The sequence below is a fragment of the Pristiophorus japonicus genome, chromosome 2 (genome assembly GCF_044704955.1).
Source record: "Pristiophorus japonicus isolate sPriJap1 chromosome 2, sPriJap1.hap1, whole genome shotgun sequence".
Taxonomy (NCBI): domain Eukaryota; kingdom Metazoa; phylum Chordata; class Chondrichthyes; family Pristiophoridae; genus Pristiophorus; species Pristiophorus japonicus.
The window spans coordinates 87,368,015-87,395,029 of NC_091978.1; the positions used below are offsets into that span (position 1 = coordinate 87,368,015).

The 27,015-nt window shown below is 45.7% G+C and overlaps 1 protein-coding gene across 1 annotated transcript in view; it reads left to right on the forward strand.

Annotated features, from left to right (window-relative positions):
- Positions 1-27,015, forward strand: part of pdzd2 (PDZ domain containing 2) — a 444,706-nt gene that overhangs the window by 284,753 nt on the left and 132,938 nt on the right. The window contains exons 9-11 of the mRNA XM_070868346.1: positions 7,290-7,404; positions 13,088-13,161; positions 23,687-23,903. Coding sequence (XP_070724447.1) covers positions 7,290-7,404; positions 13,088-13,161; positions 23,687-23,903 — 406 coding nt within the window. The remainder of the gene's footprint in view (positions 1-7,289; positions 7,405-13,087; positions 13,162-23,686; positions 23,904-27,015) is intronic.

Here is a 27,015-nt window from a genome sequence, read left to right on the forward strand (position 1 = left end):
TGGCCATCCAACCATCTCTTAAAGTAGTGAGGGTTTCTGCATCCACCACTCTTTCAGGCAACGAGTTCCAGATCCCCAAAACCCGCTGCATAAAGAAGCTCACACCCCTCAAATCCCCTCTAAATCTTCCACCAGTCATCTTAAAACTATGCCCCCTCGTAATAGACCCCTCCACCAATGGAAATAGGCTCTTACTCTCCACTAGGTCCAGGCCCCTCAATATTTTGTACACCTCAATGGGGTCTCCTCTCAACCTTCTCTGTTCCAATGAGAACAAACCCAGCCTATCTAATCTGTCCTCATAACTAAGATTCTCTATTCCAGGCAGCATTCTAGTAAATCTCCTCTGCACCCTCTCTAGTGCAATCACGTCCTTCCTATAATATGGCAACCAGAACTCCAGTACTCCAGCTGTGGCCTAACCAAAGTATTATACAATTTAAGCATAACCTCCCTGCTCTTATATTCTATGCCTCGGCCAATAAAGGCAAGCATTCCGTATGCCTTCTTAACCACCTTATCCACCTAGCCTGCTATTTTCAAGTATCTGTGGACAAACACTCCAAGGTCCCTTTGTTCATCCACACTATTAAGTGGCCTACCACTTAATGTGTATACCCTTTCCGTATTAGCCGTCCGAAAGTGCATCACCTCACACTTCTCTGAATTAAATTCCATTGCCACTGCTCTGCTCACCTGACCAGTAGATTGCTATCCTCCTGCAGTCCATGACTTTCCTCTTCATTATCAACCACACAGCCAATTTTAGTGTCGCCTGCAAACTTCTTAATCATACTCCCTATATTCAAATCTAAAATCTGATGCTATGTCTGTTTCCTTTGGAACAGAGCAGGCTGAGGGGAGACCTTATTGAGGTGTATAAAATTATGAGGGGCCTGGATAGAGTGGATAAGAAGGACCTGTTTCCCTGGGGGGAGGTTTAGAGGAGATATGAGGGGAAATTTCTTCACCCAGAGGGTGGTGGGGGTCTGGAACTCGCTGCCTGAAAGGGTGGTAGAGGCAGAAATCCTCACCACATTTAAAAAATACTTGCACGTGCACTTAAAGTGCCGTAACTTACAGGGCTACGGACCAAGAGCTGGAAAGTGGGATTAGGCTGAATAGCTCTTGGTTGGCCGGCACGGACACAATGGTCCGCAATGGCCTCCTTCCGTGCTGTAAATTTCTATGATTCTATGAAAGTAAGGATTAGAAGAAAACCATTCAGCCCATCAAGTCTGTTTCCTGCACAGACTGTATACAGGTTGTATCATAGATTCATGCAACTGAAGAAGGAAAGCAACCAGACAGGTAAACCTCCAGGAAAGTGGGAGAAAACATGACTGTAAAAGACTGGTCTATTTGGCTGGTCCTAAGAAGAAGAAAACTATTAAAGTTAGTCTTATATCCCAAAAGGTAATCTACCAAACCTCCAGAATATTAATTCAGCTTTACAACCGACAACTACAACCCTCACTGGATGCATTCCATAAGTAACTCACCCATGATCCCAGCAGAACATGAACCATTGTGTTCCATACAATAGTACTGAATTGAAGACTATTAAGATATAAGGATAGATGCGGATGAAGAAATCATATGCGGAACTTTCAGCTTCAGCAGAGACGTAAAACGGGTGATAACGGATTGGATGCTTGTTATCCACCATTGATGTCAATGGAAAGGAAAATCAGGCAAATATATAATAAACGACTGATCTGTTACTACAATCATTATACCCTTTCTTCATCTGTGCCTATCTTTATCTTAATAACCTTCAGTCCAGTAGTCAAGAGCTGAAACCATTTCTGTTTTCTGAAGAAGTTAATTGAAACCAGCATTAACCATTCAGCTAAATCTCCATTCTATGAATCCACTTCTGTGAGCTAAAAAGCATTTCTTCTAAACTCGCTAATTTTATATTTGTTTTCTCTACTTCTGAACTCCTAATGCAAGCTAAATAACTTGGTTAAATATACAATTAACAAGGTTTCTCCTTAGTTTTAAAGAATTGAGTCATAACCTCGCTCAATTTGTCTGTTTGGTGGCTGTGGGGCAGATAAAGTAACTTTTTCCAGGTTACTGCTGTGCCACTCTTGAGCTGACTGGTGGGGACACAAGATCTCAAACTACAAAAGTTTGCAAACGTTGATGTAATAACACTGACACAAATAATGACACGGCAAAGTTTCTGATTTCTTTCCTCTGATGTTGCTATTGCAGCACATATCAGCATAAGAACATAAAAATTTTAGCAACAGGATAGGCTCAACAAATCCATCCCTATTAAAATACAGTTCGATACATATGGTAGCAATAAAAAGAAAATATAGGAATTGGAACTAAAAGCAAAAAATGCTGGAAATACATAGTGGTAAGTCAACACCTGAAGAGAAAAACAGCATTCTGAGGAAGAGTCCCACCAGAAATGTTAACTGAGCTGCTGTATATTTGTAGCATTTCGTTTTTCATTTTTAACGTGTGTAGTTTAGTCTTTACTGGCCCTGAATTTGCAGTTGGCGGCATAGCTAAGGAGTACACCGCCGACATCCGAAAGAAATTCACACTTACCTCGTGCTAACCACACTTCGAGAACTTGCTCCCAAACGCTGCAGAGTTGTGCGCAGCATTGTGCCCTATGGAGCCCAGGAGCGTACCATGTGCATATACAAACCTGGGATCACATGGGATGGTGCTCCTTTCACTTCCTGACTCTTAGCCAACCAGGAAACAGAGGAGATATCCCGGTGCTGTGATAGTTTTTCTGTTGTCTTCCATTGCGTAAATTAAAGATTACACAATTAACAAAGGGATCTAACAATGTTGACGTTAAACCAAATTTTTTTCACAGATTTGCCCACAACTTATTTTAAAAGGCTAGTAAAACATGCATGCCATTCAGTTACAGAAATGAATGTGTTTACTTGCACTATTTCTGCCATAAATGCACAGAGAGCTTTTGTCAGGAGCAACTTGTTTTCCCAAGCGGAATCCTTTAACCATCGGACTTCCAAAAGGACGGAATTTTGACACTCTCTTCCAGCCTCATAAAACAATCAGTGAGAGGGAGATAGAGGAGCAAATATGTAGGCAAATTTCTGTGATCCAAAAACCATAGGGCAGTAATAGTAGGGGATTTCAATTATCCTAATATTGATTGGAACAAATATAGTGTGAAGGGTATAGAGGGTGTGGAATTCCTAAAATGCATTCAAGAGAACATTTTTAGTCAGTATGTAATATCATCATCATCATAGGCAGTCCCTCGAAATCGAGACTTGCTTCCACTCTAAAAGTGAGTTCTTAGGTGACTGAACAGTCCAATACGGGAAAAACAGTCTCTGTCACAGGTGGAACAGACAGTCGTTGAAGGAAAGGGTGGGTGGGATTGTTTTGTCACACGCTCCTTCCACTGCCTGCACTTGATTTCTGCATGCTCTCGGGACGAGACTCGAGGTGCGCAGTGCCCTCCCGGATGCTCTTCCTCCACTTAGGGCGGTCTTTGGCCAGGGACTCCCAGGTGTCAGTGAGGATGTTGCATTTTATCAAGGAGGCTTTGAGGGTGACCTTGAAATGTTTCCTCTGCCCACCTGGGGCTCGCTTGCCGTGTAGGAGTTCCGAGTAGAGCGCTTGCTTTGGGAGTCTTGTGTCAGGCATGCGGACAATGTGGCCCGCCCAACGGAGCTGGTCGAGTGTGGTAACAAGCCCAACATGGGAGAGGGCGGTTCTGGATTTAGTTTTGGGGAATGAAGTTGGGCAGATGGAAGGGGTATCAGGGGGAGAGCACTTGGATGCCAGTGACCATAATTCAATCAGATTCAAGATAGTTATGGATAAGGACAAGGATAGACCAGAAATAAAAGTCCCAAATTGGGGAAAAGCTAACTTTGCTAAGTTGAGAAGTGATTTGGCCACAGTGGGCTGGAAACAGCTACATGAAGGTAAATCAGTGTCAGAACAGTGGGAGGCATTCAAGGAGGAGATCCGGAAGGCTCCGGCCAAACATGTGCCCTTAAAGAAAAAGGGTGGGATTAACAATTCAAGATCCCCTTGGATGTCTAGGGACTTACAGGGCAGGATAAAAAAAAAGGGAAGCTTGTGTCATATACTGATGGCTAAATACTGTAGAATCTCTGGAGGAATATAGAAAGTTCAGAGGTAAAATTAAAAGGAATATTAGGAATGCTAAGAAAGAGCATGAAAAATTATTGGCAAGTAAAATCAAGGAAAACCCAAAGATGTTCCATGAATATATTAAGAGCAAGTGGATAAATAAAGAACGGGTAGGGCCTATTAGAGACCATGAGGGTAATCTGTGTGTGGAGACGGAAGATGTTGGTAAGGTTCTTAAAGAATACTTTGCTCTGTTTTCACAAAGGAAAGGGGTAATGCAGATACTGCTATCGAGGAGGAGTGTGAAATTCTGGATGAATTAAACATAGTGAGAGAGGAGGTATTAAAGGTTTTAGTGGCTTTGAAAGTGGATAAGTCCCCAGGCCCGGATGAAATGCTGTTGAGCGAAGCAAAAGAGGAAATAGCAGAGGACTTGACCATCATTTTCCAGTCCTCTTTGGATTCAGGCATGGTGCCAGAGGACTCGAGGACTGCTGATGTGATAACCTTGTTTAAGAAGGGAGAAAGGGATAAGCTGAATAATTACAGGCCTGTCAGCCCAACCTCAATGGCGGGAAAATTATTGGTAAAAGTCCTCAAGGACAGGATAAATCTGTATTTGGAAAGGCAAGGATTAATTAGGGACAGTCAGCACAGATTTGTTAAAGAAAGAGCTTGTTTGACTAACCTAATTGAATTTTTCGAGGAGGTAACCAGGAGGGTCGATGAGGGTAGTGCATACGATGCAGTGTATATGGACTTTAGCAAGGCTTTTGATAAGGTCCCACATGGCAGACTGATCAGGAAGGTAAAAACATTTGGGATCCAGGGCAAAGTGGCAAGTTGGATCCAAAATTGGCTTAGAGGTAGGAAGCAAAGGGTAATGGTTGATGGATGTTTTTGTGACTGGAAGAACGTTTCCAGTGGGGTTCTGCAGGGCTCAGTACAGGGTCCCTTGCTTTTTGTGTTATACATTAATGATCTAGATTTGAATATAGGGGTATGATTAAGAAGTTTGCAGATGACACTAAAATTGGCTGTGTGGTTGATAATGAAGAGGAAAGTCAAGGACTGCAGGAGGATATCAATCTACTGGTAGGATGGAAAAAAAGTGGCAAATGGAATTTAATTCAGAGAAGTGTGAGGTAATGCACTTAGGGAGGGCTAATAAGGAAAGGGTATACACATTAAGCGGTAGGGCACTTAATAGTGTAGATGAACAAAGGGACCTTGGAGTGCTTGTCCACAGATCCCTGAAAGTGGCAGGCCAGGTGGATAGATGGTTAATAAGGCATACATAATGCTTGCCTTTATTGGCCGAGGCATGGAATACAAATGCAGGGAGGTTATGCTTAAATTGTATAATACACTGATTAGGCCACAGCTGGAATACTGCGTGCAGTTCTGGTCACCGTATTATAGGAAGGACGTGATTGCACTGGAGAGGATGCAGAGGTGATTTACGAGGATGCTGACTGGAATGGAGAATCTTAGCCATGAGGACAGATTGGATAGACTGGGTTTGTTCTCCTTGCAACAGAGAAGGCTGAGAGAAGACCTCATTGAGGTTTATCAAATTTTGAGGGGTCTAGATATAGTGGGTAGCAAGGGCCTATTTCCCTTGGTGGAAGGGGCATAGGTTTAAGGTGGTGGTGGAATGTTTAGAGGGTACTTGAGGGGAAGCTTCTTCACGCAAAGGGTTGTGGGGGTCTGGGACTCACTGCCTGGAAAAATGGTGGAGGCAGAAAACCTCACCTCATTTAAAAGGTGCTGGGATGGGCACTTGAGGTGCCGTAACCTGCAGGGTTACGGACCTAGAGCTGGTAAGTGGGATTAGACTGGATAACCTCTTGTTGGCTGGCGCAGATACGATGGTAAGTACTTCAGGGAAACTAATACGGCCAGAGTGATGATCTGGACTAGTTTTAATTGCCAGGATAGGTAGGAGAGGAATTTTCCCAGATTTGTCTCCCCAATTTGCCTAGATTTTTATCTTTTTTTGCCTCTCCCAGGAGATCATATGGCTCCGGGTGGGGTGGAATGTAAAATGTTGCGATACATGGAATATCGCACTTGGAGGGGGGGGGGGCGGACTGGTTGGGCCGGAAGCTCGTTACCTGTCCGCCATTGTTCATTGTTCGTAGATTTATATATAACCTTTAGGGCTGCTGACCGAGGGCCGTGTGGCTCTTTGTCGGCCGGCGCGGACACAATGGGCTGAAATGGTCTCGTTAGGTACTGTAAATTGCTATGTTCTGTTTCTAATTGTCCATTAATAAAATGAGTCCCATTTAAGTTTCTCAAGCTATTTTCAACCCAATAATCAAGATAAGATGTGACCACTATTTCTGAAAGCAAAACACAGCTGGAATAATGGACACAATCCCTTTCTTTCAGTATGAATAATCTAATCTGCTGGAACAAAATTTGCTTTGTGTTTATCAATACAAATTATCTAATGTAAAGAAAGAGCTCCCTCGATATATCGTATATGGAAGAGAATGGGAGATTAAATGCCAATTGGCCTTTTTGTGTGACAGCAGCAATGTTTGGAACAGGTTTGTAATACAATTTTGTCATCCCCCTCCCCTTACACTGTGCAACAGTGTTCCTGCGCCTGTTTGCACCAGACATAAAAAGTTTCAGGGTCATTAATTCGGGCAATTAGCCCAACTTTTCACCAGCACGTTCATTTGTATGAGCAGGTGAAACATGCAGCGAAGTCTTTGTGCAGTTGAAACTTGACAGATCGCACGTTCGGGATTTAGCGCATGTGGAAATCCCAACTTGTGGTCAATTTCAAAGGCGGTATGACGGCGTACTCCGAGAGTATGCCGTCATACCAGCCGCGAATTCAGTGCCAATGTTAACAGTTGTCCGTGTTTCCCGTGGCAGGGGATATCTTTGATATTTTGGGAACTTATTGGTTTTTCTTTTCTCCTAATCTTTTCCACCTTGATGTCCTACAACACGAACTACGACCATAGTTTCTCAATAATATTTTTTAAAGCTTTGTTAATTAAAAATGTTACCTCCCTGTGTGTATTCTATCTGGGCAGAATAAAGGATTTGCTGAAGAGATATGTTTATTTTCTGAGAGAAATTAAACAGTTTAATCAGAATAAGTGTTAAATTGCGACAAGTCTTAATTATTTAATTGTAACTGTATTTTCCAGGGTCTTGGTTTCAGTATAGTTGGTGGCCAAGATTCTGCCCGAGGACGGATGGGAATATTTGTTAAAACTATTTTTCCAAACGGAGCAGCTGCTGCTGATGGGAGACTGAAGGAAGGTCTGAAATCTGATTCTTTGAGCCTCACTGATTACCTTAATTGTAATAGATAAGAACAATATTATACTATTATAAGGAATGTTTGTCACTGGTTATTTTACATTTCAGCAAAGTACAATCAAGTATCCAACTTTGATTGATTTTGCCATTACTAGGATAAATCCAGAGTTTGAACTTCCATGTACCTGTTGGATTATGCCTATATCTGTGTTCCTGCCAACCAGTGAAACTGTGTCTATTTTACAAATGTAGTGAATGTGCAGTAACTTTTTACTTTCTACTTTATTTGTGATTTCATCAGCCAGTCCCTGGTCAGAGAAGTAGGATGAGGGAAGTTGGTTGCAAATATGGTTCCCATAAACAGTCTGTGGGGCTGAAATTCAGCCTCCCAAAAAGGCCACTTACCGCCAGAAAGCAGCAGCCAGGCGGTGGAGTCGAGCAGCTGCCGACTTCTGGTCCAATGGCTGTCACGATCGAAATTCACCTCGGGGAGTTTTCTGGCGGTCCCCACTTTCGCTCCACTGCTGCCGACCGTCCGAAGCACGTCATCAAAGGACGCACCACCGCTCTCCCATACCTCCATGGCACCCCCCAGGAAATTTACCTGGAAAAATCATAGATCTGCCGTGCGGTGCCCTCGACAGCGTTTTCTGTCGGTGCACCTTCCTTTCACTCAAGGGGAGAGCGCACAGAGGCGCGGCCGCCATGTTTTCTTTTTGCCGGCCAACTTCCCGATGGGCCGGACAGTTATGGCCCCGGGTTCAGCCTGGCCACCAACAGTCAGCCTGACACCCTTTCTTGGATGCCAGGGTGCTGGCACGGCCGAAACCCTCCCTGGTGGCCCAGTAGCCGAGCCTAAATAATCGCTGCTTCTCTCCCCTTTAAATGAGAGGAGAGACGTGGTGACGCACTCGCACTGACGTCACCATCGCTCTGCCGCTGACTGACAGTGGCAGAGTCTCCGTCCCGTCCCCACTTCTGCCCCTCTAGAGTACTTACCGCCGCACTTACACCCCCATTATGACCGACTTCCGGTCCGCTCCAAAAATATCGCCAAAGAGCTGAAAATGGATGAAGAGTCCGCCTCGTCTGACGTGACAGTAAAAACACTTAGAACACTTAGGTGCGCCAGGTTTCCAACGAGGGTGAATTTCTACCCCATATCTCAGACCAAAGGTGGGGGAGGGGCTCTGGTCAACTTTGATGTTGTGACTTTGTACTGTTTACAAAATGCACATCAGGTTTGTGAATTAAATATATTGAAAGAAAACAAATTCCACTGAGGGAGGTGAGGGAGGGGGGCAGGGAGAAAGAGACTGAGGTATCGTAACTTTCAAAAACACATTTTGTGGCTTGCAACCAAATCTTCAGTGGTTGATATGCGGACAAGATATTGAGCCATTATTTTTATGGTGTCTTTCAAAGATCAACTTTGAAATAATTTAAGATTTGGCTCTCTGTTGTTCTGCAGCAATTTGTACAATATAGCTTATTATTTTGGGCTCATTAAGAGAATCTAATACAACAGGCTACTAGCCATTTGTAAATTATATATAAGCCTCTCGGATGTTTCAATTGATTGTGAAAACACTTGTGATATGATTTGCAGACCGTCAACATCTTAAGCATTACCCTTTTCAGAGTTAGCACTATTTGTGCCATAGAAAGTCCTGCCAATTAGAATAAGCAATTTACTTTGGGAAAAAATAACATGAAAAGCTGATTTTGATATCAAGACCTTTGCCCAGCAAGCCATTGTATTATGATTGCATCTTAAATGAATAGGAGGGGTGCTTGTGTAATTTCTCACAGCATGTAAAAATCTGCACTGTCGCTGCAGGATAATTACATTGCATATTAGAATCAGCAATTTTATTTTCTCTGCTCTCAAAGCCAATTTACTTTTTGAAGTTGGCTTTATTGTCATGGTGATGGAGTTTCATTATAAAGGACATTTATCAGCTCATTTCCTGAATAATTATATGTATAGGCAGATAGGTAGTGCAGTAGCAGTAATAAGTTTCACATAACTGCTGTCAGTAAAAGCTTTCGACACTTCATTATTCCTAAGGTGCAGTTCCTTTAATCAACTGTTTTATTAATTTGTTACTAAGCAAACCTGTTTATTATTAATTACCACAAAAAAACAATTCCTTTTTCATTGACATCAGTTAACAAAGTGAAGCCCACTAAGTTCCCCAGGAGTAATGCATACCACTTTCCGGCTATGCACACTGACAGTACAACTTAGAAACAAGGCTTGTTTTCCAACTGTAAAGTCCTGTCCCCTCAGTACAGATTCACACGAGGCATGTAGTGAAGTCAAGGTCACTCTGGACCTGCACCTTTATTTCACAGCTCTGGAATGCTGCACTTGCCTGAGACTTGCCCTTATATACCTGTCTCTTGCAAGTGCACCCCTGGTGGTAAGGTATGCTGGTGGTTACAGGTCATATCTTATTACAGTCATGTATAGCATGTTAGGATACAGTTATATATAATAATGTAAGATACATGACACCAACCTGTTTCAATTGCAGTAAAACTTAGTGTCAAAAACAAAAATCGAAATGAGTTTATCTCGAACAGAGTTACGACCAAAGTACTAACTTTATTCCTATAAGGGGAGTGATTATCTCAAGATCCCTCAGTGGCTTAGAAGTTGAGCCACTGAGGTGTGGTGTGCTTTTTGCCTACAAACCAGACTGGGCCCAGGTTTGATTGATGGTCTGAGCTGAGTTAGATGATTTCAACCTGGGCAATTGCGGCATTACAATTAGTCTCACATTCCCTGGGCTAGGGAGGGGGGGAAAGATCTGATGCAGTTCCCATTCCTGGTTATAATCCAGTGACTCCTGTTGGAAAGTTCACATGTATGGATGTTGAATGAGGATATCATTGGGTTTGGCTGTAATGGCCTGTCACAATCAAATAACCAGCCAATGTTCAGACATGCAGAAGGACGAGGTACTGAACAGTGGCCAGAATCTGTGGAACATACCCCAGGAAGGGTCACCAACTTCAGCAGAGGAGGGGATAAAATTGGAAGTGGGAGGGAAATACAGCTGCTGCTCCAGTAAAAGAAATGTGAAACTTGGCTGCTGCTTTGTTAGAGTGAGAACGTGTCAGGCAGAGGTGGATAGTACTTAGCAGGAGCCATGAGAGATATGAGAGGTTAGAGCTTTAGAAAATCAATGAAATTATATAAAACTGAAACTAAGTTAAATTACAACATTAATGTTCAGGAGTCACACATTTTATAATACTCTAAATGACATAAGCACAAATAGACTAAATACAAATATATTCTTGAAACCAGCTGCAGCTGAATGCCTTATGAATATAAGTGGCTTAAGAGTCAACCACATAGTGTGAGACTGGAGCCCTGTGTAGGCCAGACCAGGTAGGCAAGTTCCCTTCCCTGAAGGACATTAGTCAACCAGTTGGGGGTTTTGACAATCCAGCAGCTCAAATAGTGACAATTTATCAACTTTATTGAATTCATTTTCACAACCTGTCATGGTGGAATTTGAATTCACAACTTTGTCTTTCTAGTTCAAGACTATAACATGTATTTAATTCCTCTTGTGCCATTATTCAAATCGAGTATATAAATGGAAAACAAAAGATGTCCCAGCACAGATACCTGAGACATCCCATGGCCCACATCCCATCACTCTAAAAATGTCCATTTGCCCCTACTCTTGCTTTCTGTCTCCAGCAATCAATTTAGGCAGCTACATTCTCTCTAATATCATCTGCCTTAACTTCATAGCAAGTCTCGTATGTAACATCTGAATCAAATGACTTCAGAAATTCCATTTATATAGCAGATATGCAACATGCAGCATGTTTCTATGATTTTCGTAACAAAATTCAACAGTTAAGCATGCCTCGTCTTTGCAAATCCATGTTGACTATCCTTGACGACCCCTCTCCTTTCTCAGTGTTCACAATTTCATACATATTATTGATCAAATGATAGATTTTAAGAATATGCAGTCCTATTGGCGTATGTTAGCATATTGGTTATGTTACTGAAGTAATAATCCAGAGGCCTGGGCTAATAATCCGGAGACTGTGAGTTCAAATTCCACAACGGCAGCTGGGAGAATTTAAATTCAGTTAATTAAATAAATCTGGAATTAAATCTGGTATCAGTAATGGTGACCATGAAACTATCGGATTGTCGTAAAAACCCAACTGTTTCACTAATGTCCTTTGGAAAGGAAATCTGCTGCTCTTACCCGGCCTGGCCTATTATATGTGACTCCAGACCCACAATGTGGTAGACTCTTAACTGTCCTCTGAAATGGCCAAGCAAGCCACTCAATTGTACCAATCCACTATGACAAAGTCAGTACTGTGGGAGTACCTTCAGCACACGGAGTGCAGCGGTTCAAGAAGGCGGCTCACCACTACCTTCTCAAGGGCAATTAGGAATGGGCAATAATGGGCCATTATTGGGCAATTAGGAATGGGCCTTTCCAGCGACGCCCACATTCCTTGAACGAATAAATAAATACATAATTCCTACTGTAGAGCTTGAGACGCTGGGAGCACGTATCAAGTCTGGAAACTGAGCCCCTCCAGATTTTCTGTCCATTAGTTTTAATGGGCCGGAAACCCTGTGGAATCCGTAAACATCCACACCCAACTTCCTGATATGCACTCCTTGTGGCAGAGTTCCACATATCGAGCATGAATTAGTGAATCTGCCCTTTGGAGATTTACCCATAACTGTGGTAAAACTAATTGACATATGATTTTCTGATTAATCCTTTTCTTGAACAGGAATATAACATTTCTACCCTCCAGTCCTTTGGCATAATTCCTATTTCCAAAGAGTTTTATGTTGTTGTGTAGGAATTTTGTTTTTGGGCGAGGAGAACTGAACAGAAATTACTGAACAATGCAGTTTTAAAATGTTTATGTCGTTTAATGAATTTTTAAAAAGTTGTTTAACTTATAGTCAGTGACCTCCAGAAGCCTTACTGGTTTCTCTCCCTGATTTCTCAATTCCCCGAGATTGGGGTGGATGAAAATTCCCCGGGATTGGAGTGGATGGCAGATCCTCGGGATTGTAGTAGATGAAATTCCCTGGGATTGTAGAGGATGGAAATTCCCTGGGATTGGAGTGGATGGCAGATCCCCGGGATTGTAGCAGATGGAAATTCTCCGGGATTGGAGTGGATGGAAATTCCCCGGGATTGGGGTGGATGGCTAGAGATAATGTAAGCAAGTAACTGCAGTCTGTTCAAGTATAACTTGCTTTTTTTTAAGTGCTCAGCTTTATAGCCATATAGAGAATTATTCAATTTCTAAATGCATTTTGTAATTAAAAGATGAATTGGTAGTTTTGGAAAATGCATTTATCGTTCTTATTGACAACTTTAAAACTTTTTCTGCAAAAATCTGTACATTTCGCAACATTTGAGCTTCATTTGCAACTAAGGACCAATGATTAACATTGTCCATGTAGCGAAGTGCTTTTAACACCTTGCCATTGTTTATTCATTCTTCTTAAACCACCAGTATTGTTGTACCTTGATATTTAATGATAGTTCTGTTTTAAAAAACAGCAGTTGAAATTAATAGCGATGCTGGCATAAATGTTTACTAAATCATTTTAAAAGGGTGTAAATGTTCCTGAGGATTAATAGGCCTGTACTGTACTCAACAGGAGATGAAATTCTAGAAGTTAATGGGGAATCTCTGCAGGGACTAACCCATCAGCAGGCCATCCAGACCTTCAAGGTAAGATATCCTGTATAACACAGTTGTTTCTCTTAAGTCATTTCCAAGGAAAATGGTGCTAGGTTTGTTTCTTGCTGCACTTTGAGCACAAACCCAGCTGATTCGTCCACAGGTCTGCATGCATAGCAGCCAAAAAAGATGAACAGGACAGTTTTTCTTTCCAAGTAGGCTGTCTGGAAATTTGTAAAATAAAAACTAAATATCAAAGGATAGATTTTACCAATTTGCAGCCCGGCACAGAATTTTATGCATTGAGAGCATGTCATCATCATGGGCAGTCCCTCGAAATCGAGGAAGACTTGCTTCCACTCTAAAAGTGAGTTCTCAGGTGGCTGTACAGTCCAATGCAGGAATAATAGTCTCTGTCCCTGGTGAGGCAGATAGTGGTTGAAGGAAAGGGTGGGTGGGGAATCTGATTTCTGCATGCTCTTGGCAACGAGACTCGAGGTACTCAGTGCCCTCCCGGATGCTCTTCCTCCCTTTTGGGCGGTCTTGGGCCAGGGATTCCCAGGTGCCAGTGGGGATGTTGCACTTTATCAAGGAGGCTTTGAGGGTGTCCTTGAAATGTTTCCTCTGCCCACCTGGGGCTAGCTTGCCGTGTAGGAGTTCCGAGTAGAGCACTTGCTTAGGGAGTCTCATGTCGGGCATGCAGACGATGTGGCCCGCCCAACGGAGCTGGTCGAGCGTGGTCAGTGTTTCGATGCTGAGGATGTTGGCCTGAGCGAGAACACTGACGTTGGATGGAATCCCCGCCGAGGCACTAAAGTATGGTGGAGAAACGCTATTGGCACGAATGCATGACCTCATCTCTCTTATTTGGAAGGAGGAGAGCATGACAGGAGATCTCAGAGATGCCATAATCGTGACCATCTTCAAAAAAGGGGACGTCCGACTGTGGTAACTACAGAGGAATCTTCCTGCTGTCGGCCACTGGGAAAGTCATTGCAAGAATCCTCCTCAATCGTCTTCTCCCCGTGGCTGAAGAGCTCCTCCCAGAGTCACAATGTGGATTCCGTCCACTAAGGGTTACAATGGACATGATCTTCACCGTGCGACAACTGCAAGAGAAATGCAGAGAACAGCATCAACCCTTGTACGTGGCCTTCTTTGACCTCACAAAGGCCTTTGACACTGTCAACCATGAGGGACTATGGAGTATTCTCCTCCGTTTCGGCTGACCCCAAAAGTTTGTCACCATCCTCCGGCAGCTCCACGATGACATGCAGGCTGTGATCCTGACCAACACATCCACCGCAGACCAAATCCACGTCCAGACCGGGTCCAGCAGGGCTGCGTCATCGCATCAACGATTTTCTCGATCTTCCTTGCTACAATGCTTCATCTCACTCTCAGCAAGCTCCCCGCGGGAGTGGAACTAAACTGTAGAACCAATGGGAACCTGTTCAACCGTTGCCACCTCCAGGCTAGATCCAAGGTCATCCTATTCTCTGACATCGAGAGCACATACTGTGAACTTGGGTGCAGAGGTCAGTAGCTTCACAGGATTTTGCACCATCGTGGACAGAAAATCCTCTCGGGCCTGCAGACCTCTGTTTCAGAATTCCCTCTTTAAGCTCCCAATGTACAAAACTCCCTCGGGAGTGTTACTTCCTAAGATCTATCTTTTGGTGTTCAGTTTTCATTTTTAAATGCTCAGTGTAATAAGCTGAGTTAACTCATTAACTGATACACTTTGTGAATTATTAACACTCAGAAGGGCCAATATTACAAGCTTCTGATCCAGGTCAGGAGTCTCACACGCTGCCAGTGCATATTATGGGACCAATATTTCACATTGCCGATTTTTGGCACAGTTGTAGAGGTACGTCCAATTTTTTCATTGGCCGACTGCACCAAAAAAAAGTTGCAAGTTTCGCCATAATAACTTTTGAATTTGGTGCAGTGCAGATTGTCCTTATGCTCTGTAGGTGGAGCTTAAGGTCTGCGCCCAAAAACTGAGGTTGCCAGGATAATGAGGGACATACTGAAGGGCTGAGGCTGGAAAGTGAAACATACACAAGACATAAGCAAGTGTAGAGCCCTGGTGCCGCTTCTATCCCAGGCCGAAGGCCCCCTGCCCCCGGTGCCGGTGCCGTTCCATTACAGCAAGAATAAACAGACACAACTGCTGTTAGTTGTTTCAACTGAGCTCTATGTTAAATTTGAAGGAACTGCTTTCCATCATCCTTGACTGCGTCTGGGCAGCTCATTGCATGAGCACCTTTCTGTGTTTGCCCCAAGCCTCTTCACATTAGGAGGTGCCGCTCCTATCCCGGGCCGAAAGGTCTACTGCCCCACTGCCGGTGCCGCTCCTATCCCGGGCCGAAAGGTCTACTGCCCCACTGCCGGTGCCGCTCCTATCCCAGGCCGAAAGATCTACTGCCCCACTGCCGGTGCCGCTCCTATCCCAGGCCGAAAGATCTACTGCCCCACTGCCGGTGCCGCTCCTATCCCAGGCCGAAAGATCTACTGCCCCACTGCCGGTGCCGCTCCTATCCCGGGTCGAAAGGTCTACTGCCCCACTGCCGGTGCCGCTCCTATCCCAGGCCGAAAGATCTACTGCCCCACTGCCGGTGCCGCTCCTATCCCGGGCTTCTTTTGAAGTCGAGCAGCGAGCTTCTGTGTTTGGCAGAGAGAGTGATGCTGCTGGCCGGAGCTCTGACCCTGTGTGCCTCGAGCCCGGTGAGCAGAGGTTCGGTGGTGGGGTGGAACATCAAGTCACAATTTCCATTTACAACTTGAATAAATTTAGTTTCTCTTTTCCCTCTGCAAAATGAAACATGTATCATGCGGTTGTGTATGAAAATGATGTCGTCTTCCCTCCCTCCAAAACCTAACTCACCTCTGCTAAAACAATGATGTCTTCTCTGCGCCGATTTTCTTCAGTTACCGTAAGGTTTTTCAGAACAGTGCACTGCGCCGCTTAAAAAAAAAACTGTTGGCGAAACTCGCTTAAATAGTCAGAAATGTCGCAGCCGGCAGGTACGTCCCCAGTGATGTCAAAAAATCGGGAACCAAAAAAATTGGCCGTAAGTAGTTTACGATGGCACAGAAACTTTGGCGAAACTTGCAGATTTTAGTTTGCTCCAAATAAAACGGAACGCCAAAAAAACAGCGCAGAATGGTGGTGAAAATTGAGCCCAATGAACCCACAGGTACGCCCCATGATCTAAAATGTAACGGGAAGTATGAGGCCAGCTGCCATTTGCATGTATTCAGGTATTGTCCTCAGAGTGTCAGCAGTTCTAGGAAGTTCTATTCTCCCTGTGCCAGACATATTTTAAGTTGTCAGTTTATGCATTATAACCTTGAAAAATTGCCTAATTTTTACCTAATTACAGCATGTAATTGTATTATTACATATTGACGAGCAGTACTTTGAGTTATACAGTCCAACCTGGGTCATTAGTAATTACAGGCCTGTCAGCCTAACCTCAGTGGTGGGAAAATTATTGCAAAGAAATCCTAAAGGACAGGATAAATCTACATTTAGAAAGGCTTAATCAGGGACAGTTGGGACGGATTTGTTAAGAGAAGATCGTGTTTGACTAACCTGATTGAATTTTTCGAGGAGGTAACCAGGAGGGTCGATGAAGGTAGTGCGTACGATGTAGTGTATATGGACTTTAGCAAAGCTTTTGATAAGGTCCCACATGGCAGACTGGTCATGAAGGTAAAAGCCCATGGCCAAGGTTAGTGGAAAACTAGAAGACTGGGAAAATTTTAAACGACAGCAAAGAATGACTAAGAAAGCAATAAAGAAAGGAAAGATAGATTACGAAGGTAAACTTGCGCAAAACATAAAAACAGATAGTAAAAGCTTTTACAGATATATAAAACGGAAAAGAGTAACTAAAGTAAATGTTGGTCCCTTAGAAGATGAGAAGGGGGATTTAATAATGGGAAATGTGGAAATGGCTGAGACCTTAAACAATTATTTTGCTTCGGTCTTCACAGTGGAAAACACAAAAACCATGCCAAAAATTGCTGGTCACAGGAATGTGGGAAGGGAGGACCTTGAGACAATCACTATCACTAGGGGGGTAGTGCTGGACAGGCTAATGGGACTCAAGGTAGACAAGTCCCCTGGTCCTGATGAAATGCATCCCAGGGTATTAAAAGAGATGGCAGAAGTTATAGCAGATGCATTCGTTATAATCTACCAAAATTCTCTGGACTCTGGGGAGGTACCAGCAGATTGGAAAGCAGCTAATGTAACGCCTCTGTTTAAAAAAGGGGGCAGACAAAAGGAAGGTAACTATAGGCCGGTTAGTTTAACATCTGTAGTGGGGAAAATGCTTGAAGCTAACATTAAGGAAGAAATAGCGGGACATCTAGATAGGAATAGTGCAATCAAGCAGACGCAACATGGATTCATGAAGGGGAAATCATGTTTAACTAATTTACTGGAATTCTTTGAGGATATAACGAGCATGATGGATAGAGGTGTACCGATGGATGTGGTGTATTTAGATTTCCAAAAGGCATTCAATAAGGTGCCACACAAAAGGTTTCTGCAGAAGATAAAGGTACGCGGAGTCAGAGGAAATATATTGGCATGGATAGAGAATTGGCTGGCTAACAGAAACCAGAGAGTCGGGATAAATGGGTCCTTTTCGGGTTGGAAATCGGTGGTTAGTGGTGTGCCACAGGGATCGGTGCTGGGACCACAACTGTTTACAATATACATAGATGACCTGGAAGACGGGATAGTGTAACAAAATTTGCAGATGACACAAAGATTAGTGGGAAAGCGGGTTGTGTAGAGGACACAGAGAGGCTGCAAAGAGATTTAGATAGGTTAAGCGAATGGGCTAAGGTTTGGCAGATGGAATACAATGTCGGAAAGTGTGAGGTCATCCACCTTGGAAAAAAAAACAGAAAAAGGGAATATTATTTGAATGGGGAGAAATTACAACATGCTGCGGTGCAGAAGGACCTGGGGGTCCTTGTGCATGAAACTCTTTTGAGTTTACCTGCAAAAACATAAACATTAAAACCATGCCACCCGACCTGGGTGACACAGCAGACATTTTCAAGGCCCCTTTTTTTTTTTCTTTTTTTTTTGTGGTTTTTTTGGGGCGCTAAAATCAAATTTTTCCAGTGCCCCCTATAAAAGGGGAGGGGGACACTAAAAGCACCGGCAATGAAAACAAATTAAACTTTAAAACGTAAAATCAAATTAAAATTTGGTTGCCGGGCGTGATGATGCACTCCAGTCCCTCCGGTGCTCACCTCTCGCGGAAGGCCGCGAGCGTACCGGTGGACACCGCGTGCTCCATCTCCAAGGACACCCTGGACCGGATGTAAGAGCGGAAGAGAGGCAGGCAGTCAGGTTGAACGACCCCCTCGACCGCCCGCTGCCTGGACCGGCTGATGGCACCCTTGGCCGTGCCCAGGAGCAGTCCTACGAGGAGGCCCTCGGACCTACCCGCTCCCCTCCGCACAGGGTGCCCAAAGATCAGGAGAGTGGGACTGAAGTGCAGCCAGAATTTCAGGAGCAGCCCCTTCAAATAATGGAACAGGGGCTGCAACCTTGTGCACTCAATAAAAACATGGAACACGGACTCCTCCAGACCGCAGAAATTGCAGGCGGCCTGGGAGTCCATGAACCGGCTTAAAAATTTGTTGCACGGCACTGCTCCGTGCACCACCCTCCAGGCCAAGTCCCCGATGAATAGTGGGAGGACCCCTGCGTAGAGTGCCCTCCATCGGGGACCCCCGCCTCCTCCGGACGGCAAGATGGTACGCCATGGCGTGTCCGGACGGCCGGCGAGGATGGCAAAGTTGAGGGTGTGCAGGAGCAGCCCGTACAGGAAACCCCTCCGCGCGGAACTGAAAGGCACGGAGGGGATTTCCCCGAGGCGGCTCAAGTTGTGAGGCGCCGGCCCCCGAGGGAGGTTCTGGGGTTTGGCGCCGATGAGGAATTCCGTCCGGACGGGGGTCAGTTCGGACGGGATCTCCCCACGTGCTTGAGCCTCCTCGATGCACCTAACGGAGTCAGGGCCCAGAGCTGTTTTTAGCGACTCGATGGCATCGGCCACGTGGCGGACGTTGGCAGAATTTAGGCGCCACGCCAGCGTGTCTGGCGCCATCCAGCCCGCTCCTCCGCCATCGAGCAGGTCCCTGACCCTGGTCACCTCACCAGCCACAGCCCTCTCTTCCGACCGCCACATAAAACCTCGGCCGTGGAGGTACGGATTCCCGAGCAGCGGTTCCTGCAGGACGGCCGCCACTCCAGCCGGCGGAGAGCTGCGCTTGGTGGAGACTTTGTTCCAGACCCTGATGAGTTCCCTGTAAAAGACAGGCAGCTCCCGGAGGGCGGTCCTGGCACCCCCCAAGTTCACAAACAGGAGCTGCGTGTCATAATTGAGGTCGCGCTGCTGGCGGAAGAAATACCTCGCCAGAGCACACCACCTAGGAGGGGGCTCGACGTAAAGGTATCTCTGCAGGGTCTGAAGACGGAAAGTCGCGAGCTGGGCGCTGACGCACACCAACGACTGACCGCCCTCCTCAAGCGGGAGACTCAAGACCGCAGCAGAGACCCAGTGCTTCCTGTTGTTCCAGAAGAAGTCCACCAGCTTCTTCTGTATCTTGGCGACAAACGCAGGGGGAGGGGTCAAAGTGACCAGCCGGTACCACAGCATTGCGGCCACCAGCTGGTTTATGACTAGCGCTCGACCCCTGTAGGACAGCACTCGGAGCAGTCCTGTCCAGCGCCCTAGGCGAGCGGCGACCTTGGCCTCCAGCTCCTGCCAGTTCGCCGGCCAGGCTCCCTCGTCGGGGCTAAGGTAGACTCCCAGATAGAGGAGATGGGTCGTGCTCCAGGCAAAAGGCCTGAGCTCCTCCGGCAGGGAGTCCACCCGCCACTGACCCACCAGGAGTCCGGAACATTTCTCCCAGTTGATCCTGGCGGAGGACGCGGCCGAGTAAATCTCCTGGCACTCACGCATCCTCCGCAGGTCAGCGGGATCCTCTACCGCGAGGAGCACGTCATTGGCGTAAGCCGAGAGGACGACCTCCACGCCCGGCCCTTGCAGAGCCAGTCCCGTCAACCTCGTCCGCAAGAGGCGCAGGAAAGGCTCCACGCAAACGGCGTATAACTGGCCGGACATGGGGCATCCCTGGCGCACCCCTCTCCTAAAGCGAAGGGGCGCCGTCAAGGACCCGTTAACCTTAATCAGACACTCCGCGGCGGCGTACAAAAGTCGGATCCGGGCGACGAAATGCGTCCCGAACCCGAAAGCGCGCAGAGTTCCGAGCAGATAGTCGTGATCCACCCTGTCGAACGCCTTCTCTTGGTCGAGGGATAGGAAGGCGACCGACAGACCAGCCTCCTGGGAACAATGGATGAGGTCCCGGACCAGATGTCCTTGTGCATGAATCCCAAAAAAGTTAGTTTGCAGGTGCAGCAGGTAATCAGGAAGGCAAATGCAATGTTGGCCTTCATTGTGAGAGGGATGGAGTACAAAAGCAGGGAGGTCCTGCTGCAACAGTATAGGGTATTGGTGAGGCTGCACCTGGAGTACTGCATGCAGTTTTTGTCACCTTACTTAAGGAAGGATATACTGGCTTTGGCGAGGGTACAGAGACGATTCACTAGGCTGATTCCAGGGATGAGGGGGTTACCTTATGATGATAGATTGAGTAGACTGGGTCTTTACTCGTTGGAGTTGAGAAGGATGAGGGGTGATCTTATAGAAACATTTAAAATAATGAAAGGGATGGACAAGATAGAGGCAGAGAGGTTGTTTCCACTGGTCGGGGAGACTAGAACTAGGGGGCACAGCCTCAAAATACGGGGGAGCCAATTTAAAATCGAGTTGAGAAGGAATTTCTTCACCCAGAGGGTTGTGAATCTGTGGAATTCTCTGCCCAAGGAAGCAGTTGAGGCTAGCTCATTGAATGTATTCAAATCACAGATGGATAGATAGATTTTTAACCAATAAAAGAATTAAGGGTTACGGGGAGCGGGCGGGTAAGTGGAGTTGAGTCCACGGCCAGATCAGCCATGATCTTGTTGAATGGCGGAGCAGGCTCGAGGGGCTAGATGGCCTATTCCTGTTCCTCATTCTTATCTTCTTATGTTCTATATTCTTATGGATCCAGGGCAAAGTGGCAAGTTGGATTCAAAATTGGCTTAGAGGTAGGAAGCAAAGGGTAATGGTTGATGGATATTTTTGTAACTGGAAGGATGTTTCCAGTGGGGTTCCACAGGGCTCAGTATTGGGTTCCTTGCTTTTTGTGATATACATCAAAGATCTAGATTTGAATATAAGGGGTATGATTAAGAAGTTTTCAGATGACACAAAAATTGGCTGTGTGGTTGATAATGAAATGGAAAGTCATGGACTGCAGGAGGATATTCATCTACTGGTCGGGTGAGCAGAACAGTGGCAAATGGAATTTAATTTGGAGAAGTGTGAGGTAATGCACTTGGGGAGGGCTAATAAGGAAAGGGTATACACATTAAACGGTAGGCCACTTAGAAGTGTAGATGAACAAAGGGTCCTTGGAGTGCTTGTCCACAGATCCCTGAAAGTAGCAGGCCAGGTGGATAAGGTGGTTAAGAAGGCATACGGAATGCTTGCCTTTATTTGCTGCGGCATAGAATACAAGAGCAGGGAGGTTATGCTTAAATTGTATAAAACACTGGTTAGGCCACAGCTGGAGTACTGTTCAGGTCGCCGTATTATAGGAAGGAGGTGATTGCACTGGAGAGGGTGCAGAGTAGATTTACTCGGATGCTGCGTGGAATGGAGAATCTTAGCTATGAGAACAGATTGGATAGGCTGGGTTTGTTCTCCTTGAAACAGAGGAGGCTGAGAGAAGACCTCATTGAGGTGTATAAAATTTTGAGGGGTCTAGATATAGTGGATAGCAAGGGCCTATTTCCCTTGGTGGAGGAGTCAATTATGAGGGGGCATAGATTTAAGGTGGTTGGTGGAAGGTTTAGAGGGGATTTGAGGGGAAACTTCTTCATGCAGAGGGTTGTGGGGGTCTGGAACTCACTGCCTGGAAAGGTGGTAGAGGCAGAAACCCTCACCACATTTAAAAAGTGCTTGGATGGGCACTTGAAATGTGACCTAGAGCTGGTAAGTGGGATTAGACTGGATAACCTCTTGTTGGCTGGCACATATATAATGGTAAGTACTGCAGGGAATCGAATACGGCCAGAGTGATCTCCTGGAGTAGTTTCGATTGCCTGGATGGGTCGGAGAGGAATTTCCCCAGATTTTTTCCCCAAGTTGGCCTGGGTTTTTATCGGTTATTTTGCCTCTCCTAGGTGATCGCACGGCTCCGGTTGGGGTGGAGTGTAAAATGTTGTGATGCATGGGGTGTCGCGGTTGTGTGGGGGTGGACTGGTTGAGCTGGGTGCTCTTTTCCTGTCCGCCATTGTACACTGTTCATAGGTTTATATATAACCTTCAGGGCTGCTGACCGAGGGCCGTGTGGCTCTTTATCGGCCGGCGCAGACACGATGGGCCGAAATGGTCTCCTTCTGTGCTGTAAATTTCTATGTTCTATGTTTCTATCTACCTGATGAATAGTACTGTCGGCAGCTCCCTTAAGGTATGCTGTCATCTTTCAAATCTATTCCCAGGTCATGTACCTATTATACACAGCACTGAGCCTGGCTATCACCTCGTGTTAAGCATGTTGCACTCCTTTTCTCTGGGGAAGATTCCTTGGAATGTCAAACAGGGCAGCCTCTCTCAGGCTTTACTACCATCAAACAAGGGATTTGGGAGCCTCCTCACTCCATCACTTGCCCCGAGGCTGCGTTTCCTCACTCCACATTCATTTTGTCTTCCCCTGGACTTCCTTTGTCCATTTGCAAAGGCTTAAGTATATACTGAAAATATTTGGAGCCGGCAACACTTTTTGACTCCATTTATGACCACTTCTTCTAAGCAACCGCACCCTTTTTAAGTTTACCCAGTAGACATTAAGGACTACTGACTTGCACAGTTTCCCTTCCCTACACCTGCCTTCAGCAATCATCAGGCCCAATATAGGTAGGGAACTCATCTGATTATTTATTTCGGGTTAATAACAGAAAATCTCCTGAGATTATCCTGCTTCCAACTCAGTGACTACACTCCAAAAGTACTTCATTGGCTGTAAAGCACTTTGAGACATCCGGCAGTCGTAAAAGGTGCTTTGGAAACGCAAGTCTTTCTTTCTTCCAACCTGGTGAGTATTATGCTCACTGTTCTGTTAGGACGTGTGTTTTTCATCCATTCATTCTCATCTCCAAGCAAACCTTCTGGCTTATAATGATGATGTAACCTTTTTTGAATGTAGTTTTTAGAAGCAATTATTTAGTTGCAATGACTAGCGAATCGGGAACGCAATGAATCAGGTGCTTTAGCCTCCTTGGCAGATTCTCAAATCCATACACCAATGGAATGCGACTTTGCATTAGGAGCACAGCCTCACAAAATTTACCCTTAAATATTTGTCTGCTTATTGATTCATTCATTGATCTATTCTAATACATATATATATCTTTTCCCAACAGCAACTGAAGAAGGGAGTTGTGACTCTAACTGTTCGTACCAGGTTGCGCAGTCCTAGCCTTACTCCTTGTCCCACTCCAACACTAATGAGCCGGTCCAGCTCTCCCAATTCCAATGCCAGTGGTGGAACTCCAGTACCGGGCTCAGAAGAGGGGGACTGTTCTCGGAAGGGGCCAGGACCGAAAGATCGAATCATAATGGAGGTGACATTAAAGAAAGGTAATGCTAATCGAGGGCCAATGAAACTGCTAAAACTGTACAAGTTATATAAACATGGAAACATAGAAAATAGGTACAGGAGTAGGCCATTCGGCCCTTCGAGCCTGCACCGCCATTCAATGAGTTCATGGCTGAACATGCAACTTCAGTACCCCATTCCTGCTTTCTCGCCATACCCCTTGATCCCCCTAGTAGTAAGGACTACATCTAACTCCTTTTTGAATATATTTAGTGAATTGGCCTCAACAACTTTCTGTGGTAGAGAATTCCACAGGTTCACCACTCTCTGGGTGAAGAAGTTTCTCCTCATCTCGGTCCTAAATGGCTTACCCCTTATCCTTAGACTGTGACCCCTGGTTCTGGACTTCCCCATAAACTCTGAGGCCTTTAAAACATCAGAGGAGTGACAAGGGCTGTAAATATAGAGATTACTATAGTCACTGATTTAGTTTAACCATCCACTGATGGAAGTCACAGTCCTTGCCCACACTGGATCTCAAAATACCGGCTCCACCCTACAACAGAACAGCTGGGATGGCGAGAAACTGTGAAAGCTCTATTCAGGAGCTCACGCTATAAGCAAGCTGATAACTGGTGTACTTCTGAGGAGTACATTTATCAATGCATGCTCCTCACATTAAGCATCATTTGATAGGACTGAATATTGGGAATTCGATCTCACGCCCCCACGATTTTTCTTTCATTAAAATTAATGGTCAGAGATTTGCGATGATTGCATGGTCAAAATTCCCGCGAGGTGCTTCCGTAGGTGAAGCTCCACACTGGCAGCATGAATTAGAAAAATGACACATAGTTTTACATGGGAACACTCCTATATATCTGACATAAATTGACCATCGCACAGATTTGTTATGGCTGTGAACTGGGGGTACAGCTTATGAATGATCTTTTGCTAATTCCCATCAATGTAGCGGTGAAAATTTCTCCTGAGGACACTTTTACAAATTTGCTCTCCTGGCATAGATTTTACCCAGCAGGGGCACATATCATGGATTGAAGCATGCAGGCCAGCAAGCTTCTCAGAATTTTCTGTCCATAATTCATAACATTTACTCTCATCATCATAGGCAGTCCCTCGGAATCGAGGATGACTTGCTTCCACTCTTAGAATGAGTCCTTAGGTGGCTGAACCGTCCAATACGAGTGCCACAGACCTTGCCACAGGTGGGACAGAGAGTCGTTGAGGGTAAGGGAGGGTGGGACAGGTTTGCCACGCGTTCCTTCCGCTGCCTGCGCTTGTTTTCTGCATGCACTCGGCGATGAGACTCGAGGCGCTCAGCGCCCTCCTGGATGCACTTCCTCCACTCAGGGCGGTCTTTGGCCAGGGACTCCCAGGTGTTGGTGGGGATGCCGCACTTTATCAGGGAGGCTTTGTGGGTGTCCTTGTAAAGTTTCCTCTGTTCACCCTTGGCTCGTTTGCCATGAAGGAGTTCCGAGTAGAGCGCTTGCTTTGGGAGTCTCGTGTCTGGCATGTGGACAATGTGGCCTGCCCAGCAGAGCTGATCAAGTGTGGTCAATGCTTCAATGCTGGGGATGTTGGCCTGGTCGAGGACGCTAATGTTGGTGCATCTGTCCTACCAGGGGATTTGTAGGATCTTGTGGAGGCATTGTTGATGGTATTTCTCCAGTGACTTGAGGTGTCTACTGTACATGGTCCATGCCTCTGAGCCATACAGAAGGCGGGTATTACTACAGCCCTGTAGCCCATGAGCTTGGTGGTAGATTTGAGGGCCTGGTCTTCGAACACTTTTTTCCTCAGGCGGCCGAAGGCTATGCTGGCGCACTGGAGGCGGTGTTGAATCTCCTCATCAATGTCTGCTTTTGTTGATAAGAGGCTCCTGAGGTATGGGAAATGGTCCACGTTGTCCAGGGTCGCGCTGTGGATCTTGATGTCTGGGGGTGAAGTGCTGTGCGGCGAGGACAGGCTGGTGGAGGACCTTTGTCTAGCGGATGTTTAGCATAAGGTCCATGCTTTTGTATGCCTCAGTAAATACGTTGACTATATCTTGGAGTTCAGCCTCTGAATGTGCGCAAACGCAGGCGTCGTCCGCGTACTGTAGTTCGACGACAGAGGTTGGGGTGGTCTTGGACCTGGCCTGGAGGCGGCGAAAGTTAATCTGCTTCCCACTGGTTCTGTAGTTTAGTTCCACTCCAACATTTACTCTATAAATAACATGGAACTCAAAGGGTATTCTAGTTTGCATTCAGAATTATTTGACCATTTAGAACTGTATAAAGGACATTTTTTTTCGAAAAGATAGATAGATTTCTAGAAACAAAGGGCATCAAGGGGTATGGGGAAAAAGCGGGAATATGGTGTTGAGATAGAAGATCAGCCATGATCATATCGAATGGCGGCGCAGACTCGAAGGGCTGAATGGCCTACTATTGCTCCTATTTTCTATGTTTCTATGTGAAGAAAATCCTTACTGATTAACTGCCAGCCATTAATCGGGACTTCTTCTCCCACTGTAGTTAATAAAGAAATAGTAAACCAATGTGAAAACACAAAAAAGGACAGCAAAAGACTAGTTGGTCCATCAAACCCATCCCATCCAGGCATGGCGCAGCCTATGTGCACCCTCAGCCCATCTCCTCTATTCATGCGAAAGAGGCAAAAAAAAGGAACCATAGACCACTTTAGATAAAGCTCTGGGAAATGATTTTCTGACCCCCAAACGTGGGACACCCGACCCCAACCTGCCATGAAAGCGTATTTAGCTGGGGTGGGCTGGGTGACGGGCGTGTAACCTGCTCTCAAAGGAGGTGGGTCAGGAATTATAATATTTAAATGAGGCTGCATGCCTCGGATTTTAGCAGCCATGCAGATTTAGCTGCTGTGGGCCAATGGTCCCGGGGCTCAGGAAACCCAGCAGCTGAGGGCAGGCGAGAGCTGCCGGATCCAGCAGGTAAATAAATGCCTTTCTGCCTTTCCAACACCGCTTGTGGGCCAGGAGGAGCAGGATTGCTTGCCCCCAGTCCCCCAAGCTTAACAGCTTCAATCTGCCTCCCTCATCACGATCGGCTGACCACCCCGCAATCCGATCTTCATCCACCCCCCCCCCCGCCCCGCGATCTGTTCTTCATGCTC